This window comes from Chelonia mydas, chromosome 6 (assembly GCF_015237465.2).
Source record: "Chelonia mydas isolate rCheMyd1 chromosome 6, rCheMyd1.pri.v2, whole genome shotgun sequence".
Classification (NCBI taxonomy): Eukaryota; Metazoa; Chordata; order Testudines; family Cheloniidae; genus Chelonia; species Chelonia mydas.
The window spans coordinates 2564225-2577029 of record NC_051246.2 but is presented as its reverse complement, the minus strand read 5'-3'; the positions used below and the strand labels follow the sequence as shown (position 1 = coordinate 2577029).

At 60.1% G+C, this 12805-nt stretch overlaps 1 protein-coding gene across 1 annotated transcript; it reads right to left on the bottom strand.

The window, feature by feature from the left end:
* Positions 1–3808: 3808 nt before the first annotated feature.
* Positions 3809–12348, bottom strand: MFAP4 (microfibril associated protein 4). Its single transcript, XM_037901459.2, has 6 exons — positions 12079–12348; positions 8094–8178; positions 7721–7881; positions 7355–7451; positions 5136–5318; positions 3809–4149 (listed from the first exon to the last, which is right to left on the bottom strand). Exons 1-6 carry the CDS (start codon positions 12082–12084, stop codon positions 3902–3904), a joined length of 780 nt encoding a protein of 259 aa, XP_037757387.1. The 5' UTR covers positions 12085–12348; the 3' UTR covers positions 3809–3901.
* Positions 12349–12805: the final 457 nt, after the last annotated feature.

The window sequence follows — 12805 nt, the reverse complement described above, 5'->3', positions numbered from 1 at the left end:
GGGTTAGAGCAGACGGGGCTGGGAGCCAGGACTCCTGGGTTCTCCCCCCGGCTCTGGGAGGGGAGTTGGGGCTGGTGGGTTACAGCAGACGGGGCTGGGAGCCAGGACTCCTGGGTTCTCCCCCCGGCTCTGGGACAGCAGTGGGGGCTCGCGGGTTAGAGCGGGGGCTGGGAGGGACTCTCCGACCGAGAGGAACAGCAAAGAGGAGCTGGGCTCCCGTCCCGGGGCCAGGCAGCGTCTTGCGGTCGGTGCCCTGGATTCCCGGCCCAGGGGCCAGCAGCAGGTGCTGAGGCCGAAGGTTCAGACACCGACTGGCTGCTCTGAGGCCTGCCCCGCCCCAGATCTGCCGGGCCCTGCTCTCCTGGGGCTGAGCCCCCTCCGCCACTGGGCCCCCCCACCCCACAGTGAGGCTGGGAGCCAGGACGCCTGGGTTCTCTCCGCAGCTCTGAGAGGGGAGTGGGGGCTGGTGGGTTAGCCAAGGGGGGGCTGGGAGCCAGGATGCCTGGGTTCTATCCCCAGCTCTGAGAGGGGAGTGGGGGCTGCTTGGTTAGCCCAGAGGGGGCTGGGAACCAGGACACCTGGGTTCTATCCCCAGCTCTGGGAAGGGAACGGGGGCTGGTGGGTTAGAGCAGCGCGGGCTGGGAACCAGGACGCCTGGGTTCTCTCCACAGCTCTGAGAGGGGAGAGGGGGCTGGTGGGTTAGCCCAGAGGGGGCTGGGAACCAGGATGCCTGGGTTCTATCCCCAGCTCTGAGAGGGGAGTGGGGGCTGGTGGGTTAGCCCACAGGAGGCTGGGAACCAGGACGCCTGGGTTCTCTCCCCAGCTCTGAGAGGGGAGTGGGGGCTGGTGGGTTAGAGCAGGGGGGGCTGGGAGCCAGGACACCTGGGTTCTATCCCCAGCTCTGAGAGGGGAGTGGGGGCTGGTGGGTTAGCCCAGAGAGGGCTGGGAACCAGGACGCCTGGGTTCTATCCCCAGCTCTGAGAGGGGAGTGGGGGCTGGTGGGTTAGCCCAGAGGGGGCTGGGAACCAGGACGCCTGGGTTCTCTCCCCAGCTCTAAGAGGGGAGTGGGGGCTGGTGGGTTAGCCAAGGGCGGACTGGGAACCAGGATGCCTGGGTTCTCTCCCCAGGTCTGCCCATATGGGCACCTTCTCCTACAACACCCTCCTTCCCCCTCGTGTCACTCCTAAGGTAGTGGACGATATTCGGAGAGCCTCTCGTGCGTGGCTGTTTCCCAGCAGGGCTCTGTGTCCAGTCAGGCCCAGCCAGCGGCCGGGGGGGTGGGGTGGGGGGGTCTGGTACGTGTGGAGGGATTAGCCGGGGATTCTGGGGTCTAAAGTCAAGCAAGGAACCTGAGACATGAGTCAAGAGGGGGGGAAAAATCTAGGTCTGGTCCGGGGGGACTGGCTGGCTCGGGGGCAGGGAATGGGACATGGGGGCCTCCCCCTCTAGGGGGCGCCAGCTCTGATCAAGCCCCAGGGCATGGGATTGGCTGGCTCAGCGGGGGGTGGGGATTGGGACACGGGGCCACTAGGGGGGGCGCCGGCTCTGAGGGGTCCGCCTCCGTTTGTGGACTGTGGCTATTTGCCTTTCGCCGTGGTGAGTTCCACCCAGCTCCGCTCTCCGGTGCACGGGGAAGTCGGGGGGCGTCCCATGAGTCACCCCCGCGAGCGAGCGAGCGTGTGGAGCAGATTCACGCCGCCCAGTCCCTGCCCGGGGATCCGAGCCCCGCGCCGGTGCCAGGGGCTTCCCGGTTCTTTGGTCTCTTCCCTCTGGCTTCGCCTGCTCTAGGGCAGACCAGACGGGTGTTTGTGCAGCGCCTAGCGCTGGGATCTAGCGCCCCCTGGAGGGGACAGGCCCCGTGTCCCGTGCCCTGCCCCCCTGAGCAGGTCAGTCCCCTTCCCCCAGTGGGAGTGAGATTTTTTTGGCCTGGGGGCTGGCCGGAGGATGGCATGGGGGTGGGCAGGGCTCTGAGCCCCACGACGCCACTGGGGGTAGGGAAGGGAGCGGCGCCATGCAGTGCATTGTGGGCTGCTAGCGACGGTCCCCTGGATGTGGCTGCCCAGCAAGGGCTGCTGGGTGGTTTGCAATGCATTGTGGGAGGCTCGCAATGCAGCCCTGTTCAGGGCAAGGCAGCAAAGGCTGCTGGGTAATGTGCGGCGCAGTGTGGGACGAAGCCCCGTAGCCAATGCCCAGGTGCATTGTGGGAGGCTAGCGATGCTCTCCTGGGAATGGGGCTTTGTAGCTAGGGCTGCTGGGTAATTTGCAATGCATTGTGGGACCAAGCCCAGCCCCTCTCTCTCAGGGGTGCAGACACAAGGACACGCGTGCCGCAAAGCATTGTGGGATAGTGGTGATGCCTCTCCAGAGAGCTCCCTGCAGCAAGGGTTGCTGGGTAGTTTGCAATGCATTGTGGGACAAAGTCTGTCCCAGGCCCCTCTGGGACTGGGCAGTGGGAAAGGCAGGATCGAGACTTGTGACTCTCTGTGCTGCCTTCAGCCCCCCAGCCCTGGGCCATCCCCCTGTCCCCCTCTCCCTGCCCTGGCTAACAGGTCTTTGAGCCCCCTAACCCTGACATGGGGTTCCAGCGGGGGCAGGGAGCGAGGGGATGGGACCCAGGCGTCCGGGATGGGTGTGCCCCCTGCCCCCTCAGGGAGCGAGGGGATGGGACCCAGGCGTCCGGGATGGGAGTGCCCCCTGCCCCCTCTGGGAATAAGGGGATGGGACCCAGGCGTCCGGGAAGGCAGTGGCCTCAGCCCCATCAGGGAGCGACAGGATGGGACCCAGGCATCTGGAGCGGCAGTGCCCCCAGGATCCCCCACCCCCCAATGCAGGCCTGAACTGAGACCTGGTGTCACGCCAAGACCTGCTGGGGGAGGGGAGAGAATCGGGGGTGGAATAAGGGTGGGGGGACCCCGCGTGTTCCGGCAGGGATCGGGGTTAGGGTCACCCCGGGCATCCTCCCCCCACCCGCATCCTGCAAAGAGCCAGAGAGGAGCCTCAAGGAACGGAGTTTTATTAGGGGACAGAGAGTAGGGCACAAGGGGGCAGCAGCCAGCCTCTTGGGTGGGTGCCCCCCACTCACGCCCCGCAGCCCCCCGCCAGCCCCGCCCTGGGCTTCCCCCTTCCCTCCGCCGGTGCCCCCCACTCCCGCCCCGCAGCCCCCTGCCAGCCCCGCCCTGGGCTCCCCCCTTCCCGCAGCCGGTGCCCCCCACTCCCGCCCCGCAGCCCCCCGCCAGCCCCGCCCTGGGCTCCCCCCTTCCCTCCGCCGGTGCCCCCCACTCACGCCCTGCAGCCCCCCGCCAGCCCCGCCCAGGGCTCCCCCCTTCCCCCCGCCGGTGCCCCCCCCTCCCGCCCCACAGCCCCCCGCCAACCCCGCCCTGGGCTCCCCCCTTCCCTCTGCCGGTGCCCCCCACTCCTGCCCCGCAGCCCCCCCGCCAGCCCCGCCCTGGGCTTCCCCCTTCCCGCAGCCAGTGCTCCCCACTCCCGCCCCACAGCCCCCCGCCAACCCCGCCCTGGGCTCCCCCCTTCCCTCTGCCGGTGCCCCTCACTCCCGCCCCGCAGCCCCCTGCCAGCCCCGCCCTGGGCTCCCCCTTCCCGCAGCCGCTGCCCCCCCACTCCCGCCCCGCAGCCCCCTGCTGCCCCTCCTCCGACCCCTGAGACCGGACCGGTCTTGCGGCGCCGGTTCACCCGAGCCAGGATTCGAACTCACGTCCCCAGTCCGATATAATAAAAGCCCGTTTCCCCACAGCACCCCGCTCCTCCGGGCTCCATCCTGCTCCCCCCTCCGCCCCCGTTTCGCCCACCCCCGCACCCCCAATCCCTTCCCCCGAACTCCACCGGGCTCCCTGGGCCCCGCTCCCGGCGAGAGGGCTGGGGGGAGGCGCGCGCCCCGGCCGGGGGCTCAGATGCGCCGGATCTTCATCTCGCTCTTGCGGAGCGAGTAGTAGAAGCCTTTCCACTGGGCCCAGTTGAGGCCGTTGGCGTAGGAGAGGTGGGCCCCCCCCAGGTAGAAGCCGTTGAGGTTGGAGAAGTGGCAGCTTTTGAACCACCAGGCGCCGGAGGAGAGGGCCGCGCAATTCTGCACGTACAGGTCCTGGTCGCGGTCGAAGGTGGAGAACTTCTGCCCGGTGTGGTAGGACAAGGAGTCGCCTGGGTGGGGGAGAGGGGGCGGGTGAGACGGGGCGTCTCCATCTCGGCTGGGGGGGGCGGCCGGCCGGGGACCGCCCTGCCCTGGGTGGTTTTTGGCCGGCGAGAGGGTCATTCCGGAGGGCCCCGGGGATGCCCCCCCCCGGCGCGCGGGGTTGCCGAGCGGCTGCGTCAGCGGGCATGGGTCCCTCTGCCTCGGTTGGCTGTGGGATTGCGCTCACAGGGCAGCGGGGGTGGGGATGGGCTGGGGCGGGGAGGGGGGGGGCGCGTCAGGGCTCTGAGTGTCAGGATGACAAGCCCTAGCACTAAGATGCAGCCACCTCTGGGGCAGGGCAGCTGGGGAACAGCTGCACATGACGCTGTCCAGAGATGGCTCACTCGGGGCTGAGATGCAGCCACCTCTGGGGCAGGGCAGGTGGAGGTTGATTCAGAGGAGACTAACATTGACTCCCTCATCAGTGTAGGGAATCCTGGGTTCTGTCCCCAGCTCTGGGAGAGGAGTGGGGTCTAGGGGTTAGAGCGTGGGGGGGCTGGGAGCCAGGACTCCTGGGTTCTGTCCTCAGCTCTGGGAGAGGAGTGGGGTCTAGGGGTTAGAGTGTGGGGGGGCTGGGAGCCAGGACTCCTGGGTTCTGTCCTCAGCTCTGGGAGAGGAGTGGGGTCTAGTGGGTTAGAGCAGGGAGGCTGAGGGCCTGGACTCCTGGGTTCTGTCCCCAGCTCTGGGAGAGGAGTGGGGTCTAGGGGTTAGAGCGTGGGGGGGCTGGGAGCCAGGACTCCTGGGTTCTGTCCTCAGCTCTGGGAGAGGAGTGGGGTCTAGGGGTTAGAGCGTGTGGGGGCTGGGAGCCAGGACTCCTGGGTTCTGTCCTCGGTTCTGGGAGGGGAGTGGGGGCTAGTGGTTTAAATGAGGGAGGTGGGGATCAGGAATCCTGGGTTCAGTCAGGAGGGGCATGGGGTTCGGTGGGCCACATGCCCGGACAGCTGGGTTCTCTCACCTGCCCCGCCATCGGTGAAGCTCCCCACGTGCAGGGTGTAGCCGTCCTCCTCGGCGCTGATAGCATGGGGCGACAGGGAGAAATCCATGTACTTGGCCCAGGCCGTGTTGTTCTCAAAGTCCTCCAGGTCCACCCGCAGCTCGTACTTCCGCTTCAGGGTCAGGAGGTAGATGTTCTGCAGGCCTGCGGGGCAGGGCAGGGCGGGGAGCACGTGTGAGGATCCAGCAGGGAAAGAGTTAACCTGGAGGGTGCGGGAAGGGGGGTGTATGTGTGTTGGGGGGCTGCTGTCCACCAGAGCATCTGGGTGGCTTTTGGGGCTGGAACAGGGAAGCCGGGGACAGGAGAGAGGGAAGAGAATGGGAATGGGGGTGAATAGATGGAGGGGTATTTGGGGATGGATGGATGGATGAAGGAGTGTGTAGGGATGGCTGGCTGGCTGGGTGGGGGGTGTGTGGGGGGTGGATGGGTGGATGGAGGGGTGTGTAGCTGGGGGTGGATGGATGGATAGAGGGGGGCAGGTGGGCGTGGATGGATGGATGGATAAAGAGATATGTGGGGGTGGATGGATGCATGGATGGATGGATAGAGGGGTGTGTACGTGAGGGTGGATGGATGGATGAAAAGATATGTGGGGGTGAGTGGATGGGTGGGGGTGGATGGATGAAAGGAGGGGTTTTGGGGGTGGATAGATGGATGCATAGAGGGGTGTGTGGGGATGGGTGGATGGATGGATAGAGGGGTGTGTGGGGGTGGATGGATGGGTAGAGAGGTGTGGGGGTGGATGGGTGGATGGATGGGTGTGTGGGGCTGGCTGGCTGGAGGGGTGTGTAGGTGAGGGTGGGTGGATGGATGGATGAAGAGATATGTGGGGGTGGGTGGACGGGTGGGGGCATGGGGGGTGGATGGTAGGTTAGATGAGGTGGGGGTGGATGGATGGATGGATAGAGGGGTGTGTGGGGGATGGGTGGATGGATGGATAGAGGGGTGTGTGGGGGTGGATGGATGGGTAGAGAGGTATGAGGGTGGATGGATGGATGGATGGGTGTGTGGGGATGGGTGGATGGATGGATAGAGGGGTGTGTGGGGGTGGATGGATGGGTAGAGAGGTGTGGGGGTGGATGGATGGATGGATGGGTGTGTGGGGCTGGCTGGCTGGAGGGGTGTGTAGGTGAGGGTGGGTGGATGGATGGATGAAGAGATATGTGGGGGTGGGTGGATGGGTGGGGGCATGGGGGGTGGATGGTAGGTTAGATGAGGTGGGGGTGGATGGATGGATGGATAGAGGGGTATGTGGGGATGGGTGGATGGATGGATAGAGGGGTGTGTGGGGGTGGATGGATGGGTAGAGAGGTATGGGGGTGGATGGGTGGATGGATGGGTGTGTGGGGCTGGCTGGCTGGAGGGGTGTGTAGGTGAGGGTGGGTAGATGGATGGATGAAGAGATATGTGGGGGTGGGTGGATGGGTGGGGCATGGGGGGTGGATGGTAGGTTAGATGAGGTGGGGGTAGATGGATGAAAGGAGGGGTTTTGGGGGTGGATAGATGGATGGATAGAGGGGTGTGTGGGGATGGGTGGATGGATGGATAGAGGGGTGTGTGGGGGTGGGTGGATGGATGGGTAGAGAGGTGTGGGGGTGGATGGGTGGATGGATGGGTGTGTGGGGCTGGCTGGCTGGAGGGGTGTGTAGGTGAGGGTGGATGGATGGATGGATGAAGAGATGTGTGGAGGTGGGTGGATGGGTGGGGGCATGTGGGGGTGGATGGTAGGTTAGATGAGGTGGGGGTAGATGGATGAAAGGAGGGGTTTTGGGGGTGGATAGATGGATGGATAGAGGGGTGTGTGGGGATGGGTGGATGGATGGATAGAGGGGTGTGTGGGGATGGGTGGATGGATGGATAGAGGGGTGTGTGGGGGTGGGTGGATGGATGGGTAGAGAGGTATGGGGGTGGATGGATGGATGGGTGTGTGGGGCTGGCTGGCTGGAGGGGTGTGTAGGTGAGGGTGGATGGATGGATGGATGAAGAGATGTGTGGAGGTGGGTGGATGGGTGGGGGCATGTGGGGGTGGATGGTAGGTTAGATGAGGTGGGGGTGGACAGGCACAGAGAGATGGACGGATGGAGGGGCGGCGTGGCAGAGGCTAGGACTGCTAGGATGAGCGGGTGGCGGGAGGTTGACTCAGCTGGCTGCGGGGCCGGGGCCCCTGTCCCATCACCTACCCAGCCAGTATTCGCTGTCGGCCCTGCCGAACCCGAACCGGTAGTCGTTCCAGCCCCGGAAGAAGCTGACCGAGCCGTTGAAGCGCTTCTGGAAGACCTGGCGGCATGATGGAGAGAGAGCGGGGTCAGACCCCCGGGGCAGGGGCTTTGGCTTAGGTCCGGCAGCACGTCCCTTATGGCCTGAAACCTCTATGGATAATGGATCTATGGGCTGAGCCAATCAGGGACAGAGCTCACCAGTGGGGAGTGGGGTAGGGGACCCACCTGGGACTCCTGGGTTCTATCCCCGGCTCTGGGAGGGAAGAGGGGTCTGGTGGTTAGAGCGGGGCGGGGGGCACACCCCTGGCTCTTAACGATGCTACGCACCGTCCACTTCCCGTCGTCCGTGGTCATGTCGCAGTAGACCGGCACGGGGATGTTGGGGCCAGCCGGGTAGATCAGATAGACGCCGTCCGTCTCTGATCCCTGGTCGTAGACATCCTCACAGTCCAGGGGAAAGGATTCGTCCGCACACAACTTCTGCTGAGCTGCCCAGCGGAGAGAGCATTAGCCAGACCCTGCCCCTGTTCCCCGATGTGTCCTGCGCTGGGATCGAATTCTCCACCTCTGCCTCTAGCAGCCCCACATCGCTCCTCTAGGGGGCAGCAGCCACCTCCTGGCCCTCTATGCCCCGCCCAGCCACTGGCGGGTGACAGGGCAGGATACGCACAGCTGGGAACGGGCTTGGGGTGGGACTTACCTTCAGCGTTGATGGCTTGGCCATCGGTCATGGACGCCCACGCCAGGAGGAAGAGAAGCAGTGGGAAATGGACCAGCGAGGACGCCTGTAGCAGCCGGAGAGAGAGAGACACCGAGTGAGGAAGGGACCTTCATCTAGAGTAAAAATGGGGGACCCCAGAGTCAGACCCTCTCCCTGCTCTGAGATCACGGGGTTCAGAGCCCCAGATTCCCCTCCTCCCCACAGAAATTTAATGTATAGTCCCACAAAGCTTTTGGCCTGGGAATTGGTGATGTTTGGGGGCTCACCCAGACCAGTAAGACCCTGGGACGTTTCCTCTCTGGTTCTTCCCCCCCAGAAGGAGCGAAACCTGCCCCCAGGTCTCAGTCCACTTGGGTCACTCACTGCACCATGGGTATAGCTACAAGCTTCGTCACATATACCCCTGCATCCGCGCATTGCCGTCACCCGGCTGCAGAGCTCCGCACGACCCTTCGGTTCCGAACGTGACGCGCTTCCATAAAAGACCCACTGGGCATCCACTGCTGTGGTATACAAGCAGCTGACTCTGCTGCTTATTCTGGGGGGTCCTGTTCACCCCTTGAGGTGGCTGGACTCTGACTGTCACAGAATGGCCTCACTTAAATTCACAGTTTCATTTCCAAATGTTCACTTCCCAATGGTTCATTCCCCTCCCTGCGAAAAATGGATGCTTTATTTCCCCTCGGAATTTGTCGAGCTTCAACTTCCAGCCATTGGATTGTGGTAGATCTTTCTCTGCTCCATTGAAGAGCCCATTAATAAATACCTGTTCCCGATGTCGGTATTTATGGACGGGATCAAGTCACCCGTGGACCTTCTCTTTGCTAAGCTACATAGACTGAGCTCCTGGAGTCTCTCACTATTAAGGATGGTTTCTAAACCATTCGTCAATCCCATGGCTCTTCTCTGACCCATCCTTCTTGGATTGTGGGCGCCAGAACTGGATGCAGTGGTCGCACCAGGGCCAAATATAGAGGTCAAATAACTAGGGCTGTCGATTAATGGCAGTTAAGTGATTAACTCAAAAAAATGAGTTAAATGTTAAATGTGTTAAATGAATTAAAAATATCAGTTGGGATTAATCGCACTGTTAAACAATAGAATACCCATTGAGCTTTATTGCATATTTTTGGATGTTTTTCTACATTTTCAAATATATTGATTTCAGTTACAATAAAGAATACAAAGTGTACAGGGCTCACTTTATATTATTATTTTTGATTACAAATATTTGCACTGTAAAAATGATAAACAAAAGAAACAGTATTTTTCCGTTCACCTCATGCGAGTACTGAAGTGCGATCTCTTTATCGTGAAAGTGCAACTTACAAATATAGATTTTTTTTGTTATATAACTGCACTCAAAAACAAAGCAATGGAAAACTTCACCGCCTACAAGTCCACTCAGTCCTACTTCTTGGTCAGCCAATCGCTCAGACAAACAAGTTAGTTTCCATTGACGGGAGATAATGCTGCCGGCTTATTATTTGCAATGTCACCTGAAAGTGAGATCAGGTGTTCGCATGGCACTGTTGTAGCCGGCGTTGCAAGGTATTTACGTGCCAGATACACTAAACGTTCGTATGTCCCTTCATGCTTTGGCCACCATTCCAGAGGACATGCTTCCATGCTGATGATGCTCGTTAAAAAAATAATGCATCAATTAAATTTGTGACTGAACCCCTTGTGGGAGAGTTGTTGGTCTCCTGCTCTATTTTACCCGTATTCTGCCATATTTCATGTTAAAGCAGTCTTGGATGATGATCCAGTACACGTGGTTTGTTTTAAGAACACTTCCACTTCAGATTTGACAGAAAACGCAAAGAAGGTACCAATGTGAGATTTCTAAAGATTGCTACAGCACTCGACCCAAGGTTTAAGAATCTGAAGTGCCTTCCAAAATCAGAGAGGGACAAGGTGTGGAACAGGCTTTCAGAAGTGTTAAAAGAGCAACACTCCAATGTGGAAATTACAGAACCTGAATGACCAAAAAAGAGATAGATAGATAGATAGATAGATACATAGATAGATAGATAGATAGATAGAAGGGGGTTATGGTATAGATAGAAGGGGATTATGGGTGTAGCTAGGTAGATAGATAAAAAAGGGGGTTATGTGATAGGTAGAGAGAAGGGGATTATGGGGCTAGATAGGTAGAAAGAAGGGGGTTATGGGATAGGTAGATGGAAGGGGGTTATGGGATAGGTAGAGAGAAGGGGGTTATGGGGCTAGACAGATAAAAAGAGAGGGTTATGGCATAGGTAGAGAGAAGGGGATTATGGGGCTAGACAGATAAAGAGTGGGGGTTATGGGATAGGTAGATGGAAGGGATTATGGGATAGGCAGATGGGAGGGGTTATGGGATAGGTAGAGAGAAGGGGGTTATGGGATAGATAAAGAGAAGGGGGTTATAGGATAGGTAGACAGGAGGGGGTTATGGGATTGGTAGATGGAAGGGGTTATGGGATAGGTAGATGGGAGGGGGTTGTGGGATAGATAAAGAGAAGAGGGTTATGGGATAGGTAGATGGGAGGGGGTTATGGGATAGATAAAGAGAAGAGGGTTATGGGATAGGTAGATGGGAGGGGGTTATGGGATAGGTAAAGAGAAGGGGGTTATGGGATAGGTAGACGGGAGGGGGTTATGGGATAGGTAGAGAGAAGGGGGTTATAGGATAGGTAGACAGGAGGGGGTTATGGAATAGGTAGACAGAAGGGGGTAGAGAGAAGGGGGTTATGGGATAGGTAGATGGGAGGGGGTTATGGGATAGATAAAGAGAATAGGGTTATGGGATAGGTAGACAGGAGGGGGTTATGGGATAGGTAGATGGGAGGGGGTTATGGGATAGATAAAGAGAAGGGGGTTATGGGATAGGTAGACGGGAGGGGGTTATGGGATAAGTAGATGGGAGGGGATTATGGAATAGATAAAGAGAAGAGGGTTATGGGATAGGTAGATGGGAGGGGGTTATGGGATAGATAAAGAGAAGAGGGTTATGGGATAGGTAGACGGGAGGGGGTTATGGGATAGGTAGAGAGAAGGGGGTTATAGGATAGGTAGACGGGAGGGGGTTATGGAATAGGTAGACAGAAGGGGGTAGAGAGAAGGGAGTTATGGGATAGGTAGATGGGAGGGGGTTATGGGATAGATAAAAAGAAGGGGGTTATGGGATAGGTAAAGAGAAGGGGGTTATGGGATAGGTAGAGAGAAGGGGGTTATGGGATAGATAAAAAGAAGGGGGTTATGGAATAGGTAGACAAAAGGGGGTAGAGAGAAGGGAGTTATGGGATAGGTAGATGGGAGGGGGTTATGGGATAGGTAAAGAGAAGGGGGTTATGGGATAGGTAGACGGGAGGGGGTTACGGGGTAGGTAAAGAGAAGGGGGCTATGGGATAGGTAAAGAGAAGGGGGCTATGGGATAGGTAGACGGGAGGGGGTTATGGAATAGGTAGACAGAAGGGGGTAGAGAGAAGGGAGTTATGGGATAGGTAGATGGGAGGGGGTTATGGGATAGATAAAAAGAAGGGGGTTATGGGATAGGTAAAGAGAAGGGGGTTATGGGATAGGTAGACGGGAGGGGGTTACGGGGTAGGTAAAGAGAAGGGGGCTATGGGATAGGTAAAGAGAAGGCGGCTATGGGATAGGTAGACGGGAGGGGGTTATGGGATAGGTAAAGAGAAGGGGGCTATGGGATAGCTCGGCGGACGAACAGGGGTCCGCGTGGGGGCGGCGAGAAGCGGGGTGGGTGGGTCGGGGGATCACGAGCTAGCCCTGGAGGGGATGGTTGGCCGGACAAGGAGCGTTTCGAGTGGTTGCTGCCAGCCAGAGCCGAGACAGACCCATCTGCCGAGGCAGAGCGCTTGTGCGATCCCACACACGGCGCGGCCTGGCTCTGTTCTCACTTAGCTCCCTCGGCCCCCTACTTTCCAGCCCGGCCCCCCCCAGCGCCCCGGGTGCAAGTTACCTCCATGGTGCCGGGTGCTTCCTGTCGTCTGTCCCAGCCCGCAGCCCCTGACTTGTCTGGCCGGAGCTGACCTGGAACACAGCTCGCTCGGCTCCCGTCTTCCCGTGTTTTCCGCTCGGCTCCCCGCCCCCCAGACACCCCCAAAGGCAGGGGATCAGCTGACAGGCTATAAATCGCGGCACAGGGGCTGTGTGTAAACACAACATCTGGCAGGAAATGAAAGGGGGGGGGAATCGCAGCCGTGGCCTGAGCTAAGGACACCCACGCCCTCCGGGCGGCTTGGCACGAACATCGTGTGCACCGTTCACAAGCTCACGTGTGAACGGGCCGGGGCCTGGGCCAGCGGGGGCGGAGACAGAGGCGCCTTTTGGGGACTGCAAGGGTCAGCTGGGAGCCAGGACTCCTGGGTTCTCTCCCAGCTCTGGGAGGGGAGTGGGGTCTAGTGGGTTACAGCAGGGGCCTAGTAGCCAGGACTCCTGGGTTCTCTCCCAGCTCTGGGAGGGGAGTGGGGTCTAGTGGGTTAGAACAGGACGGGCTGGGAGCCAGGACTCCTGGGTTCTCTCCCAGCTCTGGGAGGGGAGTGGGGTCTAGTGGGTTAGAACAGGGCGGGCTGGGAGCCAGGACTCCTGGGTTCTCTCCCCAGCTCTGGGAGGGGAGTGGGGTCTAGTGGGTTAGAGCACGGGGGGCTGGGAGCCAGGACACCTGGGTTCTCTCCCAGCTCTGGGAG